An 18,579-nucleotide genomic window follows, 5' to 3' on the forward strand; every position below is an offset into this window, starting at 1 on the left:
ATAAATTTGACAGTTTTAAGTATAAAAATCTCTCCAAAGCTTTATTAAATAGAAAATAACAGTAATACGTGTCTTTACCTTTTGAGGCTCACTATAGAATTTTGAATGCTTTTGACTTTTAGCAAAGTGTGTGTGTGTGTGTGTGTGTGTGTGTGTGTGTGTGTGTGTGTGTGTGTCTAGAAAGAGAGTTGATAAATCTTTGCCCTCTTGTTCCGCTTCTCAAAATATCGTAAAAACTTTAGTATCTTGTGATTTGTTCAGTAATATATTTCTCTGTCTGGCTGGGAAACCCTTTATCCATAGGGAAGGAAAGAAAGAAGGATGACCAGCACTTAGCAAAGGAAATACTTCTGTCCTATGGTAAAAAAAAAAATAATTAAATGGTCTGCTGACCATTAATACTGCTAAATGAGAGGAGCAATGGATAATACAAATGCCATTTAACTTAGCAATCCATTATTGAATTTTGGGGGTGGTTCAGTGTGGGTGGGTGGATATGGGTGTGAATGTGTATTTACCTTGCTAATTTTCATTTCATCTGGGTATTTAAAAAAAAAACTTGCATTTTCTTTTTGCATCAACTAGCAGTATGAAGAAGTGTTCAGAAGTATACTTGGCAATTGTGGGAAATTAATGTACAATAAAAATATATTATATAATATACTTTAAGAAAATATCTAAAAAGAAGGAAATAACTTTTTATATACTGATGTTTATAGTGGTATTATATGTAGTAGTGAAAAACTTTAAATAACCTAAGTGCACAGTGGTTGGAAAGTGACTAAAAGATTTTGTTCTGTCAGAGTAATATCTTATGTGTATCATTTTTCAAAAATGATAAATAACAATTCAGCACAGTACTATATGAAACAAGCCACACTGTCAAAAAGCAGAACTAAGAAAATTATAAATGTTGACAACTATACTGTGTCATAGAATATTATCAAGGACCTGTGATTTTGGAAATTCACTGTAATCTAGGATTTGAAGTCTTAGAGTTACCCAAGGCTCAGGGAGTTTCACTGACCTGCCCATGTTAAGAGGCAGAATGTTCCTGCCAAATACCCAAGTCTTTCTAATTTTAAGTCCCACACTTTATCCATTATGCCATATTGCCTTTCTCTTAAAAACTTTCTTTATGGGTAGATTTGGGAATCAGAAAGGTATATATAGATTTATTGATAAGTTGCCATTGTAGATTGTGTATTTGTACTTTTATGATAAGATTAATTGAATACAAAATAAAAGGGGATTTATCTGATATACCAGAGGTCAGAAACTTTCTCAGAATATAGTTTTTAAATATATTCTCAGATATATATATATATATCATATATATCTGATATATATATATATATATCAGAATATATTCTCAGAATATAGTTTTTAAAAATAAAGCACATGTTAAATCAAATGAACTGGATAAGAAAAAAACATACATCTTTATTTTTACTAACCTTTAACTAAAATTTAGCATTGCCTTTAATTTTGAGTGTAGATAGTAAAACATATTCTGAGGAGTCCACAGGCTTCATTAGAATGTCAAAGGAATCCATAACACAAAAAAGGTTAAGAATTCCTTTATTTAATATATTTGTTGTGTGTCAAACTTAATTGATTCCAGAGAGATTTTTAGGTCAACCTCATCTGTACTAATTTATAAATTTTTAATATTTCATTTAATAAAATACAACAGAAATATCAAATTATTATTATTATTTCTCCCCATGTTGTCTTTGTAAAAATCTACATGTATGGCTAGAGGAAGTTCCTTAAGGAGCTCCTATATCTTTCTTTCATTAAGTTTAATGATTTTAGCAAGTTATTTGCTGATTGTCTTCTTGAATGTTATCCCTAGAAGGATAAAGCATAGGACAAGAGCAGAGAGAGAAAGGAAGCACAAGAACAATAATCCTTGATGGGTTTAGAATGAAGCACTGTCAAGTAAGACCATAAAGTAACTATATCTTTTTTGTCTCATTTTTAGATACATTAGAATTGTTTCAGATGAATGACAGTTCACTTATACGTGTTCCTCTGCATAAGAAGGGTATTGCTTGGTGGACAGATAAAAATGTGAAATTCAGAAATCCCCATGGAAGTAACCTGTCTGAAGTTTTTAAAGGTAAGGTGAAAAAAACTCAAAAACTTGAGGTTAAGATAAAAATATTGAAATTGTAAACAAAACAAAAATACATAGTCTGAGGAATGCTAGAAGAGTCATTTGCATTTTCCTGTCTTGTCTGTTAAAGCTTAAATATCTGTCATTTTTACTTTTCTCTCCCCAGATAAATTGTGATATAATTTAGTAACAGTTTTGGTAACATGTTATAGAGAACTGGCCTTGAGTTAGGAAGAACTGGTTTCAGGTATTGCCTCTGGGACCTACCTAATGGCTCTGTGATCCTGGGCAAATCAACTAATTTCTCAGTGCCCCCAGGTAACTTTGTAAGACTATAGGTTGCAGGGAAGGTACCAGCCTGCACTGGTAGAAGGAGTTCCTCACCATGAACTCCTTATACTAATGACTGAGTCCCTGTCCCTTTTTTAAGGGGACTATTTTTTAATCCTGAAATTAGTTAACGCTTCCACATCAGGACTTTCCCCATTGTAGTTTTGATATATTGTGGGTTGACATAAGAAATTAAATGGGAATTTTTGAGGGAGTTTTGTGGAAGCTGCAGATGACATGCAAAGGCCAGAAGACAACAGAACAGTTAAGAAACACAGAAATGCATAAAATATATGTACAGTATTATATAATATCAACATATTTTATCTTTTAATACCATAATAATTCAGACTTCTGCTCTGGTGTGAAGGGAAGGCTGAAAAATTTTCAATTTTTCAAGATCAAGGAGATGCTGCGCCCTTAACCCCCACGATGTGGAAGGGATAACTATAATTACTGCTGTTCCATGAATATTCTGTATTTTAAAGTGGTGGATTTAGAGTTGTTCATAGAATATTTTCCTCATAACAGCTCTTGACGTGTAGATAGCATGAGTGTGATTATCTGGATATCATAGATTAAAAAAAAGCCAAGGATAAATTAAATGACATGTCCAAGTTCACACAGAAGATGCTGGAGCTGGAATTCAAACTTAGGTCTTTTTACAGTTAAATTTAGTGAGGTTACTATTATATCATGCTGTGGCTAAGTTTTCCTTAAAAATAAAAATATGAGATGATATTTTCATTACAAGTTTATTCTGCTCATGGTATACCCTATTTTTATCATTGTTTTGTCTTTACATTAAAAAAATTACTTTTTGAAAGGTACTCCAATGTTTTCATTTGCTTATTTTAGTGTTTTATATGTCAACTGTATAATTGCCTAAATGTCTATTCTTTTTTAATTTATTGATGTGATCGGTTTGTATTTTGCAAAACAAGAAATTATGAATTCAGTATATAATTACATTTAAATCTTCAAGATTTAGAAAAATATTTTAAATTATTTTAATTCTTTATGTAATTTTTTTGGATGAAACTTTTCTGATAGAATGAAAATTTTGCCCAATTTTTTTTAGGTACAACAAAGCCTATAAACTGGCCTAAACCAGTATATGAATTGGATGAAGATGATGACAACAATGGATTCATAAATGAGGATTTTATTGTGTGGATGCGTACTGCAGCATTACCTACTTTTCGTAAGCTTTATCGTCTGATAGAGAAAAAGGGTGGATTGCATCCAACTTTACCTGTTGGACAGTACCTTTTGAGAGTCACATACAGTATCCTTTTTTGCTACATTTACGGAATCCAGACCTATAAAAAGTCCTTTGAGATATCATTAAATACAGACTTGGCTGAACAAGCAACTTTTTTAGTTTTTAGTTTGTATCGCTGTAATATTATTTATTTGCTTTTGTTTTTATTCAGGGTATAGATAAGAGTATGCTTTCTGTTTCAATTGTACAAATTTTAGCTTTCAGAAAAATTTCTTGAAAACCACATGAATATATTCCCAATGCTGGTTTAGGGCTTCATGCATGTTGCATGGCAAAAATACTTAAAATTTATCCACTCATAAACCAGCATGCTGCAAAGATCAGATAACTTAGATGTGTTGAAAATACTACACTAGTTCATAAGAACTATAGAAGAGTTGTGGATACGGACTGGATCTATGATTTCATTGAGAGAGGGACGTCTCAGGGGAGGAAACTTCCACCAACAATGTAGGTTGGCACCTTCTCTATAATTTAGAGTTGTCCAGAGCGTGAATAGGTTAAATTACTTGCCCAAGGTCACAGAGCCAAGATATGTCGAACATAGGACTTAACCCAGGTCTTCCTGGTTCTCTATGCCCTATACCACACTGCTTCTCTGGATGGGTTATTTCATTTGAATGTAGTTAAACTATTTCATACATGCTTTGTATAAATTTTAAGAAACCTAATTTTTATTCTTGTGTTGGTAATTATTACATCTCTGAAGTTTAAAAATGCTAATTCATCCAAGGGTTCCAGATAATCTCTCAGTATTGTCTTACATTTCTTACTAGTAGAATAAGGGCATTTAGGTGGTACAGTAGATAGAGCACTTGGCTTGGTATCAGGAAGACTGAGTTCAAATTTGGCCTTAGACACGTAGTAGCTGTGTGACCCTGGGCAAGTAATTTAATTAACTGTTTGCCTCAGTTTCTAATTTGTAAAATGAACTGAAGAAGGAAATGGCAAACCACTCCAGTATCTTTGCCAGGAAAACTCAAACTGGGGTCATGAAGACTTGGACACAACAACAACAAAGTTTTAGGACGATTGTTCTCAGTTAATTAATGCTTAGCAAAAAAAAATTTAACATTGTCAACAAAAAAGTTATAATTAATTTCCCTAAGTACTAGCCCATTTTTTAAATATATTTTTAGAGATTAAAAATATTTTTTAAACAACTGCTACTCAAATTTACTATTGGCCATTCACGTGAATTGTAAAAAATATGTGTCTGTGTGTATGTATATATACATCTGCATATATATAATTTTCATCAAGGGCCATATACTAAATATATTAATAATGCTTTCAAGTAAAGTGCTTCCTTGAGTCCTTGTATCTGGAGTGACTAGTGGAACAACAGAAACCAAATATATTTTATTGTAGTAATAAGTACTCACTTAGATACAGATACGTAGTGCTTTAAGATTTGCAATGCACTATGTATATACATACATAAGTATGTATGTATATCATATATATGGACTGCATATTTGTTCATAATTTCCTTGTTTTATAAACTGAACAGTAAGTCCTCATTTAATATTAAATACAGAAATTAATTTCTGAATTATCAGGCATATCCCTCCCATGTTACAACCATATTAAATCACAAAAATTAATATATTTAAAATGGCAAACAAGAAAGCTATATGAAAAATTAAAAATAAGAAATCTGCAATGTTAGAAGAATGTCTTCATTGTTTTTACATGTAAATATTTTAGTTACTGCTGAGACAATCTCATTTCTTAAATCATTGTGTCAGAGTGTTACTTATATAATTCTTGTGGTTACTGAAAATACTCCAAACTTATTCATTTATATTCTTCTCTAGTCCCATAATCTATCATGTCTGATAATTTTTTAGGAATGTCAGGATTTATTTTCCCTTAGGTATTTGTAAGAAGTTACATTCTGGGGCCAAAGTGCAACAAATTAATTGTCCTAATAAATTGTCAAAATGTAAAATGCCAATTTAAATGTTTTCGAAATATTCCTATACTATCTTCAGATTATCCAGTACATTCTTTTGATGGACGAAAACGGATGATCTTGAGCACCATTTCATGGATGGGAGGAAAAAATCCATTTTTGGGAATTGCTTACATCGCTGTTGGATCCATTTGCTTCCTTTTGGGAGTTGTACTGCTAGTAATTCATCATAAATATGGAAACAGAAATAATAGTGCTGACATTCCCAATTAGTTTTTGTATTCTAAAAAGAAATCTGCATGTGCGTCAAGGCCAGTCCAACCCAGCTTGCTAAATGTCTGGTTAGTATGTCATTTCTGAAGCTGGCTGCATAACATTTTTTCCTTTAATTTTTTAAGAGCCTTTGTCCCATGCTTCTTCACTGTGGATGACTTGTGAAAATATGACGGGTATATCAGCTGAAATTAGCTATAGCTATATTGATCATATCAACACTGTGACTGCTGAAATGGCTTTTTATGTTTGCTTTTTATTGGACAGGCCACGTGATACATACAACCTCTTTCCCATGTAATGTTATCTGCTGCTTTAATGTCTGTGCTCTATGGGTAATATTATATGCATATATAATGCTGTGTAAGTATGCTTATTGTATGAAGAAAAGGATGACAAGATGTATAGGGATATATTATGACTTGTTATCCTTTCAGGAATCAAAAGGTTATGAGAAGATAAAGAAAGCTAGATCTAAATAAAACATTTCCTCTGTTTCATATGTTGTGTGTATAGGCTTTAAGTACCATCTTTGTTAAGGTGGTTATTATATTCAGTTTATCCAGTAGATACCTATGTCAAGCCTAGCTCTTATGTAATAGGACATGTTTAACATATGTAGCATAGGAATAAATTATTAGTCATGTCTAAAGGGATTAGGCCACTTACCTTCTGGATAGAATTTTTTAATTCTTACTTCCATTTGTTTAAGTCTGCAAAGCCAGGTGTCCCAGCTAACTAAATGTTTCATGCCTTGGTCATTTATTTCCCTTGGAGCTTCCTCTTCACAAGAGAAGAAAGAAGAGAAGCTGAAATGAGAAAATAGTACTCTTTGGTGGCAGAGCTATACCTTCTGCCTAAGGGTAAACCAGGTTTAAATACTAAAGGCTGTTATTATTTCATTACGGGAGATGTTTGACATTGAGAAATTTGCCTCACCATTGGAAGTATCTCAAACTAAGTTTATTTTTACAGGTAAATGTTTTGACTTGTGTACTAAAGCTGCAGTCCAGAACACCTTAAGAATATTAATCTTTTTACCTAGGAATTACTCCATTTTCATAGATGTGAAGTATGAGTTCAACCTCTTGTATAATTAAGATGCCAATTCCTTTGGTTGGTTTTCCTAGGAGTTAACTTTAAACAAAATTCTTTAAAACTTACTGATTAAATTCAGAGGAAGATTATGCATATAATAAATTATAATGTATATGGTGGAGGTTATTTTATATGCAGCTATCTTGGTAAATTATACATATTCAATATTAAATAAATGCTGTAATTTGTAATGAAACTTATTCTTGAAGTGAATGTAAAGTTATTTTCTACATGCATGAAAAATGTACATTTTAATTAATAAGAAAAGATGGCTTAATTGAATTCAACCTTTGTTTTTGTTTACTAAATTTAATCTTCAGTATATGTATCTGTACATTTATATAGAAAAAGGTATGTTTATTCTGAATTTGTGCTTTAATCCGATGTTATATTTTAAATCAAAAGTCTGGGTATTGTATTAATTTTCATTAGATATATGCTCATTTAAAAATATAATGGTTAATAGTGTAACAGGTGCCACATGTCTTAATATTTTATATAAGTTTACAATTACATTATATAAGTCATACACTGATCTTATTCCTTCATCAGAAAATGACTTGCATGGCATCCTTAACATGTGACTGTCACGGAAACTTTCAAAAATCTGACACTACAGCTATATAGTGTGTTCTTTATTTGGAAGCCTTTTTTTTTTTTTAAAGTTAGCTCCCCAGATTTTGTCATTTGTTTTCAACATTTGGAATATCCTACTTGACAAGTTATTTACTTAAGAATTACATTAATAGGGGTTTTCTCTTTCTGACTTGTACAAATTGACATCAAGGAGTGTAAGGAGAAATATTTTCCATCTTTTAGTCTAATCTGAGGGATTAGAGGTGCCATTAAAAGAACAAATGAAGAGCTTTTCCATGTCTAATGTGGTTTGAAGATGGAATCCTAAAATGGCTTTGAAGTTTATCCATCTTACAAATATATTTTAGGCCTAAATCTCCTGTCTCCCCTCACTTGAACCATATAAAAATTACTTGCCTAAATCTAATGAATATGGAATATTTATGTGATCTTTGTGAAGGATGAGGGAGAGAAATATTTTACCTTACAGACTTTATGCCAACTTTGGGGCAATATAGGTGGCATTCTGCTTTCAAAAAAACTGAACTTAATTTTAAGGCACCTAATTCATAGGCTGGAGAAGATTAGTAAATACATTAAAGATTGTGTGTTAACTTGCAGGAAATATTTTGAGGTGTTAAAAGGTTTCCCATTTTAAGTAGTTATACAGTAAATAAAGGCGTAAGAAATTTCATTGATATCATAAGGCAGGTTTTTGTTTAAATTGGAAAATTATTGTATATTACTTAGTAGAGGAATACCTAACCAAAGGGAGAGTTAAGCTGGAATATAATTTGTTTATTGACTGGCGATGAAATTTCTTTATATTTTTGAGAGATTACTTTGTTAGCATCTGTTACACCTTAATAAAAACGAACTGGATTTACTTTGGAATATTGGCCATGTCTTGTTAATAACATGTTGGTTTTATTGATGAAATTCAAATTCAGCTGCAGCCTAACCTCGATAAATAAATGTTCATAATTCCTTGCTTACTTTTAATATTTCCAGTACTGTCATCTTCATTTTTTAAAATTATAGATGTTTCAAATCAGAGGATATTAATATGCATTAACTTTAGATGCTACAAACTGAACCATAATGGCTGAGGTGGGAGTCGGGGTGGGGAATGTACTAGGAATTCTATGTTTGAAAACTGTTGAAGTCTAATGAGACCTTTTTCTTACCTTTTAAAGAAATGATCAGATTCCCACCTGACACTAGTCAAACTGTTTAAGACCTATTAGGTAGAATTAAAAGCATGCCAATAGTGAGGTAAAGAAGGTATGATGTGTGGCATATTGGAAAGGTTATTTGGGATTGAGACGTGTACTGATGGTTTTGAATGAATAGTAAGTAATTGTTAGTGAGTGAATGGGCACCCAATTTGGTCATTCTTCTCTTTGTGATCTCCTGGACTTTCTAATGTCCAGTTTGGAAACCTTGCTTCATCATTATTATGTGATGCGTTAAGTAACTGTAAATGTAGGTTCCTGAGATTTTTGAGGGCCACATAGTTTTTTCCCTCCACCAATTCTGTAGCGCCAGTGTGATACTCACAGCGCCTACAGTGGCTATGAATGTGCCAGTTAGTTCTGAATCACAAAATACTCTCTCTGTGGAAGGCAGAACTAAAACATTTATTCAAACACGGGAAACCCAAATCCTAGCACCAGAAAGCCAAATCCATCACAACAACAAAGAAATCTATACACATTGGCACTGCAGGGGGCATCGTCATCCCCAAGCCTTCCCACAAATGAACACCCCCAAGCAAAATCATTCCCTGGCTTTCACTCACATTAGCTGCTGCTCTGAGTCTTCCAGCTCTGACTGCTCTGTCTCACTGCCTCTCAGCTCTGCTCCACCTACTCGGCAAGCTCCTCCCACCACAGGCTCATGTGACTCACGACTTCCATGTGACTCAGACAGGTCACATGGACCTATTAATGGATGGGAAGATCTTCAAATTGTATTACCATTACAATTCCTAGTCCAGTACCTTACTCTTGTGTGGAAATGACCCTAGGTTATTATCTAAGACTCTACTGGGAGAGAACAAGCTCACTGGGCCATTAAATCTTTTAGCCCTGGCAATGCATGAAACTGATAAAAATGCAAAAAAGCCCATAGTGCTGTACACTTCCAAAGGTGGTGGCATGATGACATAAAAAGATACAAAGATTACAGAGAATTGCATAGTTCTTAGTCTACAACTTTATTTTAATTATTGGTACTCAAAATATATGATTTTTACAGGAAAACATTAAGTTGACAAAACCACTAGAGGAATCAAACTATATACATACTGACATTCTTGCTATAAATGAAAATATGAGGAAAAGTTTATTTTAGTTTTATTGTATATCCATGTATAATTTAAAATATAAATAAAACATTTCATGGTATAATTGACCATCTCATATTGCTTTGCACACACAGAATATTAGCAAATATAGACTCCCATGAACATAAACTGAAGCTTATGTGTCAGCATCTATTGCAGAGGATGAAGCAGAAAAAACTCAATGATTTCAAAGCCAAGTTGGGCATAGGGAAGATTAACATGTTGGATAATGGATAAGAATCAAGAAATGACAGGAAACAAAAAAAAACCCCATACACTTTTATGTCAATGAATACCTTAAGAAAAGCTAGAGCCACTTCTATATTACAAAATAAATCTTAGAGCAGCATTCATCAAAAAAAATTGGTATTGGTTAAAAAAATAGAAAAGTGGATCAATAGAACACAGTAGGAAAGGGAGAATCAGAAATAATAAAACTTAATAACCCAGTATTTGCTAAACGACAAAACATAAATTACTTGAGGAACACTGATAAGAATTTCTGGAAGCACTGGAGAGAAGTCTGGCAGAAATTAGGCTTACATTGATATCATATACCCTATTGTAAAATAAATTCAAAATGGAAACATGACCTACATATTAAAAGGTCATGCCATGTAAAAAATTAGAAGAGAAATAAGTATATCATGATTTTATATCCATGGCTAAGAGAAATTATTAACCAAAGATAACCACTTTAATAGTGGACTGGAGTATGTAATGGAGTGGGAAAAGGCTTGAGACAGAGAGACCAACCAGCAGGCTGTTAAAAGTCTAGGCATGAGGGCCTGTACCAGGGTGATGTCAATGTCAGAAGAGAAATGAGGGCATATATGATAGATGTTGCAAAAGTAGAATTGACTGCACTTGGCAATAGGTTGGATATTGGGTGGAGTAGTAGGATGACACCTATGTTGAGAATGGATCATTGGGAGGATGGTAGTGCCTTCAACATTAATGGAGAACTTAGGAAGAGGGGAGGGTTTGGGTAGAAAGATAATGAGTTCAGTTTTGAACATTTGGGTTTAAGGTATTTACAGGACATCCAGTTTGAGATGCCCAATAGAGAATAGGAGATTTGAGCTTGGAAGTTAGGAGAGAAATTAAAACTGGATAAATAGATCTGAAAATCATCAACAGTTGAATCCATGGGAGCTCATCAGGTTACTGAATGAAATAGTATGGATAAAGAAGAGAAAAGCACCCAGGAATGAGCCCTGGGGGGGCCATCTACAATGAGCAGGTATAAGCTGGAAGAAGATCCAGCAAAGGAGACTGAGAAGGAACAGACCGGAGAAGCAGGATAGAGTAGTGTGTTGGTAAGGAAAATGGTCTCCTTAGCACTTAGTTCAACAAGTGCCCTTGAAGAGTTTGGCTTTTGTTTTGAGTAATTCAGTGTATTTCATTGAGTCTTATTAAGTGCTAAGCCCCAGGGCCCAAACCCCTATTAGGTGTAAAACCTTAGTGGGTGTGGATTGGCTACTAAGGTGGGGCCCAAGGTAGGGCTAACTCCAGGGAGGGCCTAGTTTACATGTCTGGGACAGCAGAGGCTCTCAGACCACATGGGTTTAAGTCTGCCTCTTTGCGACAATTTTAGGTCACGTGGGTGAGTTGCATGTGTGACACACCCCTGATGCTGAAAAAGATATAAAAACCAGGGGTTGGCTATCTGTTCTTTGGAGCTCTTTGCCACACAGTGGTGGCGAGCACATGACTGAGCCAGCCCTTGTTCTGAGCTCACCGGCTGAACCTAGATGTTGGTAACTATGAATTGTATTGGGTCTGTCTGTTTGTAATTTGTTTAAGGGCTCTCCAGGTGGTGTTGATAAGGAGACTCTGGGCAGCTGTAGCTAAGGAGCCCTCCAGCTTGTAAACCCGGATGCTGAGACTTTGTTGAATTCTGGTAACTATGTATTGGGATTTGAATCAGACAAGGTCTGTCTGTTGATGTTTGTAATTTGTTTGTATTTTGCTTTGAAGTTCAGGGTGTTGACCTCTTCCCCTGAACTAAGTGAATGATAGTTGTATGCTGAATTAAAGTAAGCTTGTCAACCCCTTCACCTTGCTTTCCTTAGGTAAGCAGATCAAAAGAACCTGTGCTGTTGGCAGCTTTCTGGGTGCTGGCTGTGAGTGGATCTTGCACCCCCACAGAAGTTGCTAGCCGGATTGTTGAAACAAGTAGTGCTAGGAAAATCAAAGGAGAAGATAGTATAAAAGAGAAGAGGTTGATTGACTGTCAGAGTCCTATTACATAGAAGTCAAGAAGGATGAGGACTGAGAAAAGACCATTAGATTTGACAGTTTAAGAAATCATTTCTAACTTTGGAAAAAGCAATTTCAGTTTAGTGGCAAAACTGGAAGTCAGAAAAGAAAATTAAGAATGAGAGGAAAGGAAGTGTAGTCAGTTTTCTCAGGAGTTTAGCCACAAAAGAGAGGAAAGATATAGATTGATAATTCAACTATGGACCAAGTGAGGGAATAGGTGAGGAGAGTTCATGGGAGACACATGGGCATGTTTGTATACAATATAGAAGCAGCCCATAGAGATTGGAAATTACTGAAAAGGTGGGGAAATAGAGGGGGCAATCTGATGGAGAAGAAAGGATGGAATGGGAACACTTGTGCATGTGGAGGATTTACCTTGGTGAGAAGGATCACCTCTTCATGATGGGGAAAGCATTTGAGTGATGTGAGATAGAAAAGGGAGCTATCTGCATATGCGCCCAATTATTTTTAGTGAAATAACAGGGAATTTTCTCAGTTGAGGGGGAAGTTTGAAGAGAGATCAAAATGTTTGGAAAGGCCACCATAGTTTGTGGGATGGTGAATTAATTAGGGAGGTGTAAAAAGACTGTTGCCTCAGTGAAGACTTGGTTGAAATTATGTAACAAATTTTAATGATCCAGGCAGCACAGTTTCATGATAAAGGTTTGGCATGCAAGATATATAGACATCAAACAAATACTGTATTTAAGACCAAAGTCTGTAAGACCAAAAGCAATTCTTCAAGTAGGCAAAGGATATGAGTATAGTTTTCAAAATAACTGCAAACTATTAACTGTTTGAAAGAAAGCTCTAATCTAATTATAAGAGAAATGCAAATTTAAAAAAATTAGATTCATGTGTTTAGTAAATTGGCAAAGATGACAAAAGGTGGGAGGGACTGTGGAACGACAGGCATGTAACGCATTGTCGGTGGAGCTGTGAATTGGTACAACCATTCTGGAAGGCAGTTTGGAATTATGAAATTACCCTTGGAGCTAAAGGTTCTTCTGCTAAGTCTCTACCCCAAGGAGGTCATCACCAAAAAACAAAAACAAAAAAGGCCTCATAGATACCAAAATATTTCTATTTGCTGCACTTTTCTGGGAGCAAAGAGCTAGAAACAGACATATTTGTTCAAAAATTGCCAAAAAATTGTGGTACATGTTATGGAATATTACTCTCTTATAAGAAATGATGGATATGATGAATAGAGAATCAGGCAAAGACATGAGTGGATGCAAAGTGAAGTATGTTAAGCCAAAAAAATACTATACACATCGACTATTAAATGGAAAGCAACCACAACACAACTGAAAATGAATCTTGCAAAATTACAAAAGAATGAGCTTGGCCTCAGGAGAGATGTGAGACGCCACATCCCCTTGTGTAGAAAATTGTGCGTGTTGTAATTTTTTTGACATGTTGATGGGTTTTGCTGATTTTTTTTTCTCTTTTTAAAAAATTCTTTGTTATACAGGATGGCTGTCTGGGTGGAACGAAGAGAGGGATACAGGTAGATTTAGGTAAATGTAAAAATGAAAGGTCAATAAAACTTCAGTTTAAAAAAGAGTTGTAACATGTCTTACATGATGCACACCGAGTAGCACTGCACACAAAAAAATGAAACCAATTATCTTAACAGACAGAAAATTACCCATTACAGATGTGAGACATTTCAGAAAGTGTAGTCAGCTCACAAAGATAAAATCAACACCAGATTAGAAGATAGGGCAATCTATTCTACTCAGTGATGAGAGTGGAACTATTGCATCTAACCTTCATGACCTCTTTACCCAGTATACTCTGTGAGGAAGAGGCAGTGATACTTTGAAAGATGTAATGGGATAATGTTTGGATCTAAACAAATGCATACAGAAAAAAATCCATGCCAGAGGCAACATCTTAATAGGTATGCAAAGATAAACTTTCAAGTTCTATCTGGGAAGATCCTTTAAAAAATGGAAACTATCAGAATGTTATGACCTCGAGGCAGTGGAAGAGACATGAACTTCCTTACCAATTCATATACCAACTTTTTATGAAATCTTTATGATCATACTTCTAGACTATTGATGTGGATATGAGAAAGTACAGTAGGAGATGCTTTCAGTCAATGTTCTCCTGATTATCAACAGTGAGGGACAAATCAAGAAGATGCATTTGTCAAAGGTGCTTATTGGTGTCATGTAGGATATCTTATACAAAGTACAGAATACAAATACAAAAAATGCAAAATAGAAGTATTACTTGTGGAGAGGTTGCTTCTCTAAATGGTTCCGTTCCTGCATAGCACTCTGCTTGTTCCACTGAATTCTAGAATACTATATGTTGCCCCTAGTCAGTTCCATAATTAAGACATCTGACCATATGCACTGGAAAAGAAACATGCATAAGGAATATTTATGTTGTGAAGTAGCACTAAAAGGAACTATTAAACCATTGGATTTGCTGGAAAAACCTGTCAAACTTTAAAAAACAACATTAATACCTACATGAAACAAACTTTTTAAAATTATTAGTTTCACAATCAGCAAAAATCTCCCTCTCCCTCCCACCCTCAATCCCCATTGGGAAAGAAAGAAAAAGAAAACCCCTTTTATAAACATAGCCATGCAAAACAAATTCCCAATTTGGCCTCCCCAGCCCCTTTAGTGCCATCACAAGTTCTTTGGAATTGTCTTGGATCATTCTGTTGCTGAGAATAGTCAAGTCATTCACAGTTGTTCATCGTACAACATTGCTGTTACTTTGTTCATTGTTCTCCTGGTTTTGGTCGCTTTATATCAGTTCATATGTCTGTCCAGAACTTGTTCAACCATTCCCCAATGGATAGACATCTCTCAATTTCCAATTTTCTGGCACCACAAAAAAAGTGGCTATAAATATTTTTTGTACATATAGGTCCTTTTTTGTTTTGGGGAGGGGGAAAGGCAGGGCAATTGGGGTTAAATGAGTTGCCCAAGGTCACACAGCTAGTATGTCAACTATCTGAGGCTGGATTTGAACTCAGGTCCTCCTGACTCCAGGGCTGGTGCTCTACTCACTGTGCCACCTAGCTTCCGTTTTTTTTTAAAATTTCTTTGGGATACAGGGTGGTATTGCTGGGTCAAAGCTATATGCACATAGTTTATAGACTTTTGGGTATAGTTCCAGATTGCTCTCTAGAATGGTTGGGTCAGTTCACAATTCTACCAACACTGCATTAGTGTCCCATTTTTTCCATATCCCTTCCAACATTTATTATTTTCCTTTTCTGTCATATTAGCCAATCTGACAGGTATGAGATGGTACCTCAGAGTTGTTTTAATTTGCATTTCTTTAATCAACAGTGATTGAGAGTATTTTTCATATTATTATAGACAGGTTTGATTTCTTCTGAAAACTTCCTGTTGAGGAATGACTCATTCTTAAAGATTTGGCCCAGTTCTCTATATATTTGAGAAATGAGGCCTTTATCAAAGAAACTTGCTGTAAAAATTTTACCCAGTTTTCTACTTTATTTCTAATCTTAGTTCCATTTGGATGTTTGTGCAAAATCTTTTTAATTTAATGTAATCAAAACTATCCATTTTACTTTGTATAATGCGCTTTATCTCTTGTTTTGTCATAATTCCCATTATTCCCGTAATTCTTACCTTATTCATAGATCTGACAGGAAATGCTCCCCTAATTTGCTTATATCACGCTTTATATCTAAATCATGTACCCGTTTTGACCTTATCTTGGAATATTGGTCTATGCCTAGTTTCTGCCAATTTACTTTCCAATTTTCCTCAGTAATTTTTGTCAAATAGTGAGTTCTTGCCCCAAAAGTTTAGGTCTTTGCATTTATCAAACACTGGATTATTATGGTCATTTACTACTGTGTATTGTGTACCTAATCTATTCTACTATCATATTTAACTTTAATAAAATTCTCTTCATGGTTTTTTTGTTTACTTTTTGGTTAGATTTATGAAAGTCTTTTAGGGGTAAGTTAAGGTCCCCCACTATTATAGTTTAACATTTTCCCCTGTAATTTATTTAGATTTTCCTTTAAGAATTTAGATACTATGCCTTTTGGAGAGCATATATTTAGTATTAATATCATCTAGGGTACCTTTTAGCTAAAGAGTTTCCCTGTTTATCTCTTTTGTTTTTTAATGTTGTTTTGTCTAAGGTGATGATTACAACCTTTGCCTTTTTAAAAAAAATAGTACTTTATTTTTTCCCCAATTACATATCAAGACAATTTTTAGCATTCATTTTTACAAGATTTTGAGTTTCACATTTTTCTCTCTCACCTTCCCTCTCCTAAAATGGTAGGCAATTTGATATACATGTGCTATCATGTAAAACATTTCCATATTAGTCACAGTTGTGAAAGAAGAAGCAGATCAAAAGGGAAAAAAAATATGAAAAAGAATAAAGTAAGTGAAAAAAGCATGCTTTGATCTGCATTCAGAGTCCATCAGTTCTTTATCCCGACAGCATTTTCCTTCCTGAGTCCTTTGTACTTGTCTTGGATCATTGTGTTGCTGAGAAGAGCTGAGTTATTCATAGTTGATCATCACACAACATTGCTGATACTGCGTACACTGTTTTCCTTGTTCTGCTCATTTCACTTTACATCAGTTCATATGAGTCTTTCCAGGTTTTTCTAAAATCTGCCTGTTCATCATTTCTTACTGCACAATAGTATTCCATTATATTCACATACTACAGCTTGTTCAACCATTCCCCAATTGATGGGCATCCCCTCAATTTCCAATATTTTACCACCACAAAAAAATATTTTTGCACATGTAGGTTCTTTTTCCTTTTTATGATCTCTTTGGGATGCAGATCTACTAGTGGTATTCTTGGATCAAAAGGCATGCACAGTTTGGTTGCCCTTTGGGCAGAGTTCCAAATTTTTCTCCAGAATGGTTGGATCAATTCACAACTCCACCAACAGTGCATTAGTGTCCCACATCCTCTCCAACATTTGTCATTTTCCTTTTTCGTCATAGTAGTCAATCTGATAGATGTGAGGTAGTACCTTAGAGTTACTTTAATTTGCATTTCTCTGATCAAAAGTGATTTAGAACACTTCTTCATATGACTATAGATAGCTTTGATTTCTTCATCTGAAAACTGCCTGTTCATATCCTTTGACCATTTATCAATTGGGGAATGGCTTTTTTATTTTAAAAATTGTAAAAATTATACATTTGACTCAGTTCTCTCTATATTTGAGAAATGGAGTCTTTATCAGAGACATTTGCTATAAAAAGTTGTTTCCCAGCCTTCTGCTTTCTTTCTAATCTTGGTTGTATTGGTTTTATTTGTGCAAAAGCTTTTTCATTTTATATAATCAACATTATCTAGTTGACATTTCATAATACTTTCTATTCTCATTTGTTCATAAACCTATAACTCACTTAACTTCTTTAAGAATCCGCATGCTATACCATTTGGTGCATATATGTTTAGTATTGATAACGCTTCATTGTCTATGGTACCTTTTAGTAAGATGTAGTTTCCTTACTGGCTAAGAAACAGAGTTGTGGATCAGTGGAATAGATTAGGTACACAAGATGCAGTAGTCAACGACTATAGCAATCTACTCTTTGATAAACCCAAAGAATCCAGCTTCTGGGTTAAGAATTCACTATTTCACAAAAACTGCTGAGAAAACTGGAAAATGGTAGGGCAGAAATTGGGCATAGACCAATATCTTACACCATACACCAAAATAAAGTCAAAATGGGTTCATGATTTAGGAATAAAGCCTGATACTATAAGCAATTTGGGAGAGCAAGGAATAGTTTACCTAGCAGATTTGTGGAAAAGTAAAGAATTCATGACACAACAAGAGATAGCATTACAAAATGCAAAATGGATAATTTTGATTATGTTGAATTGATAAGTTTTTGCATAAAAAAAGCCAATGCAACAATGATTAGGAGGGAAGCAGAAAATTGGAAGAAAATCTTTACAACTAGTGTCTCTGATAAAGGCCTCATCTCTAAAATATACAGGGAACTGAGACAAATTTATAGGAATACAAGTCATTCCCCAATTGAGAAATGGTCAAAGGATATGAACAGGCAGTTTTCAGAGGAAGAAATTAAAGGTATCTATAGGCATATGAAAAAATGCTTGAAATCACTACTGATTAGAGAAATGCAAATCAAAACAACTCTTAGGTACCACATCTCTCCTGTCAGATTGGCTAAAATGACAGAATAGGAAAATTATAAATGCTGGAGAGGATGTGGGAAAATTGGAACACTTACATTGCTGGTGGAGTTGTGAACTGATCCAGCCATTCTGGAGAGCAATTTGGAACTATGCCCAGAGGGCTATAAAAATGTTCACACCCTTTGACCCAGCAATACCAC

The 18,579-nt window shown here is 34.4% G+C and overlaps 2 protein-coding genes across 2 annotated transcripts in view; both read left to right on the plus strand.

Annotated features, from left to right (window-relative positions):
- Window positions 1-8,589, plus strand: part of TMEM30A (transmembrane protein 30A) — a 55,276-nt gene extending 46,687 nt beyond the window's left edge. Inside the window, exons 5-7 of the mRNA XM_036766210.1 lie at window positions 1,988-2,125; window positions 3,534-3,740; window positions 5,735-8,589. Of these exons, the coding sequence (XP_036622105.1) occupies window positions 1,988-2,125; window positions 3,534-3,740; window positions 5,735-5,928 (539 nt within the window). The 3' untranslated portion in view covers window positions 5,929-8,589. The remainder of the gene's footprint in view (window positions 1-1,987; window positions 2,126-3,533; window positions 3,741-5,734) is intronic.
- The window catches only part of LOC118857788, a 31,460-nt gene continuing 19,720 nt past the window's right edge, over window positions 6,840-18,579 (plus strand). Inside the window, exon 1 of the mRNA XM_036768305.1 lies at window positions 6,840-6,903. Within this exon, the coding sequence (XP_036624200.1) occupies window positions 6,840-6,903 (64 nt within the window). The remainder of the gene's footprint in view (window positions 6,904-18,579) is intronic.

The sequence above is a fragment of the Trichosurus vulpecula genome, chromosome 7, assembly GCF_011100635.1.
Source record: "Trichosurus vulpecula isolate mTriVul1 chromosome 7, mTriVul1.pri, whole genome shotgun sequence".
Lineage (NCBI taxonomy): Eukaryota > Metazoa > Chordata > Mammalia > Diprotodontia > Phalangeridae > Trichosurus > Trichosurus vulpecula.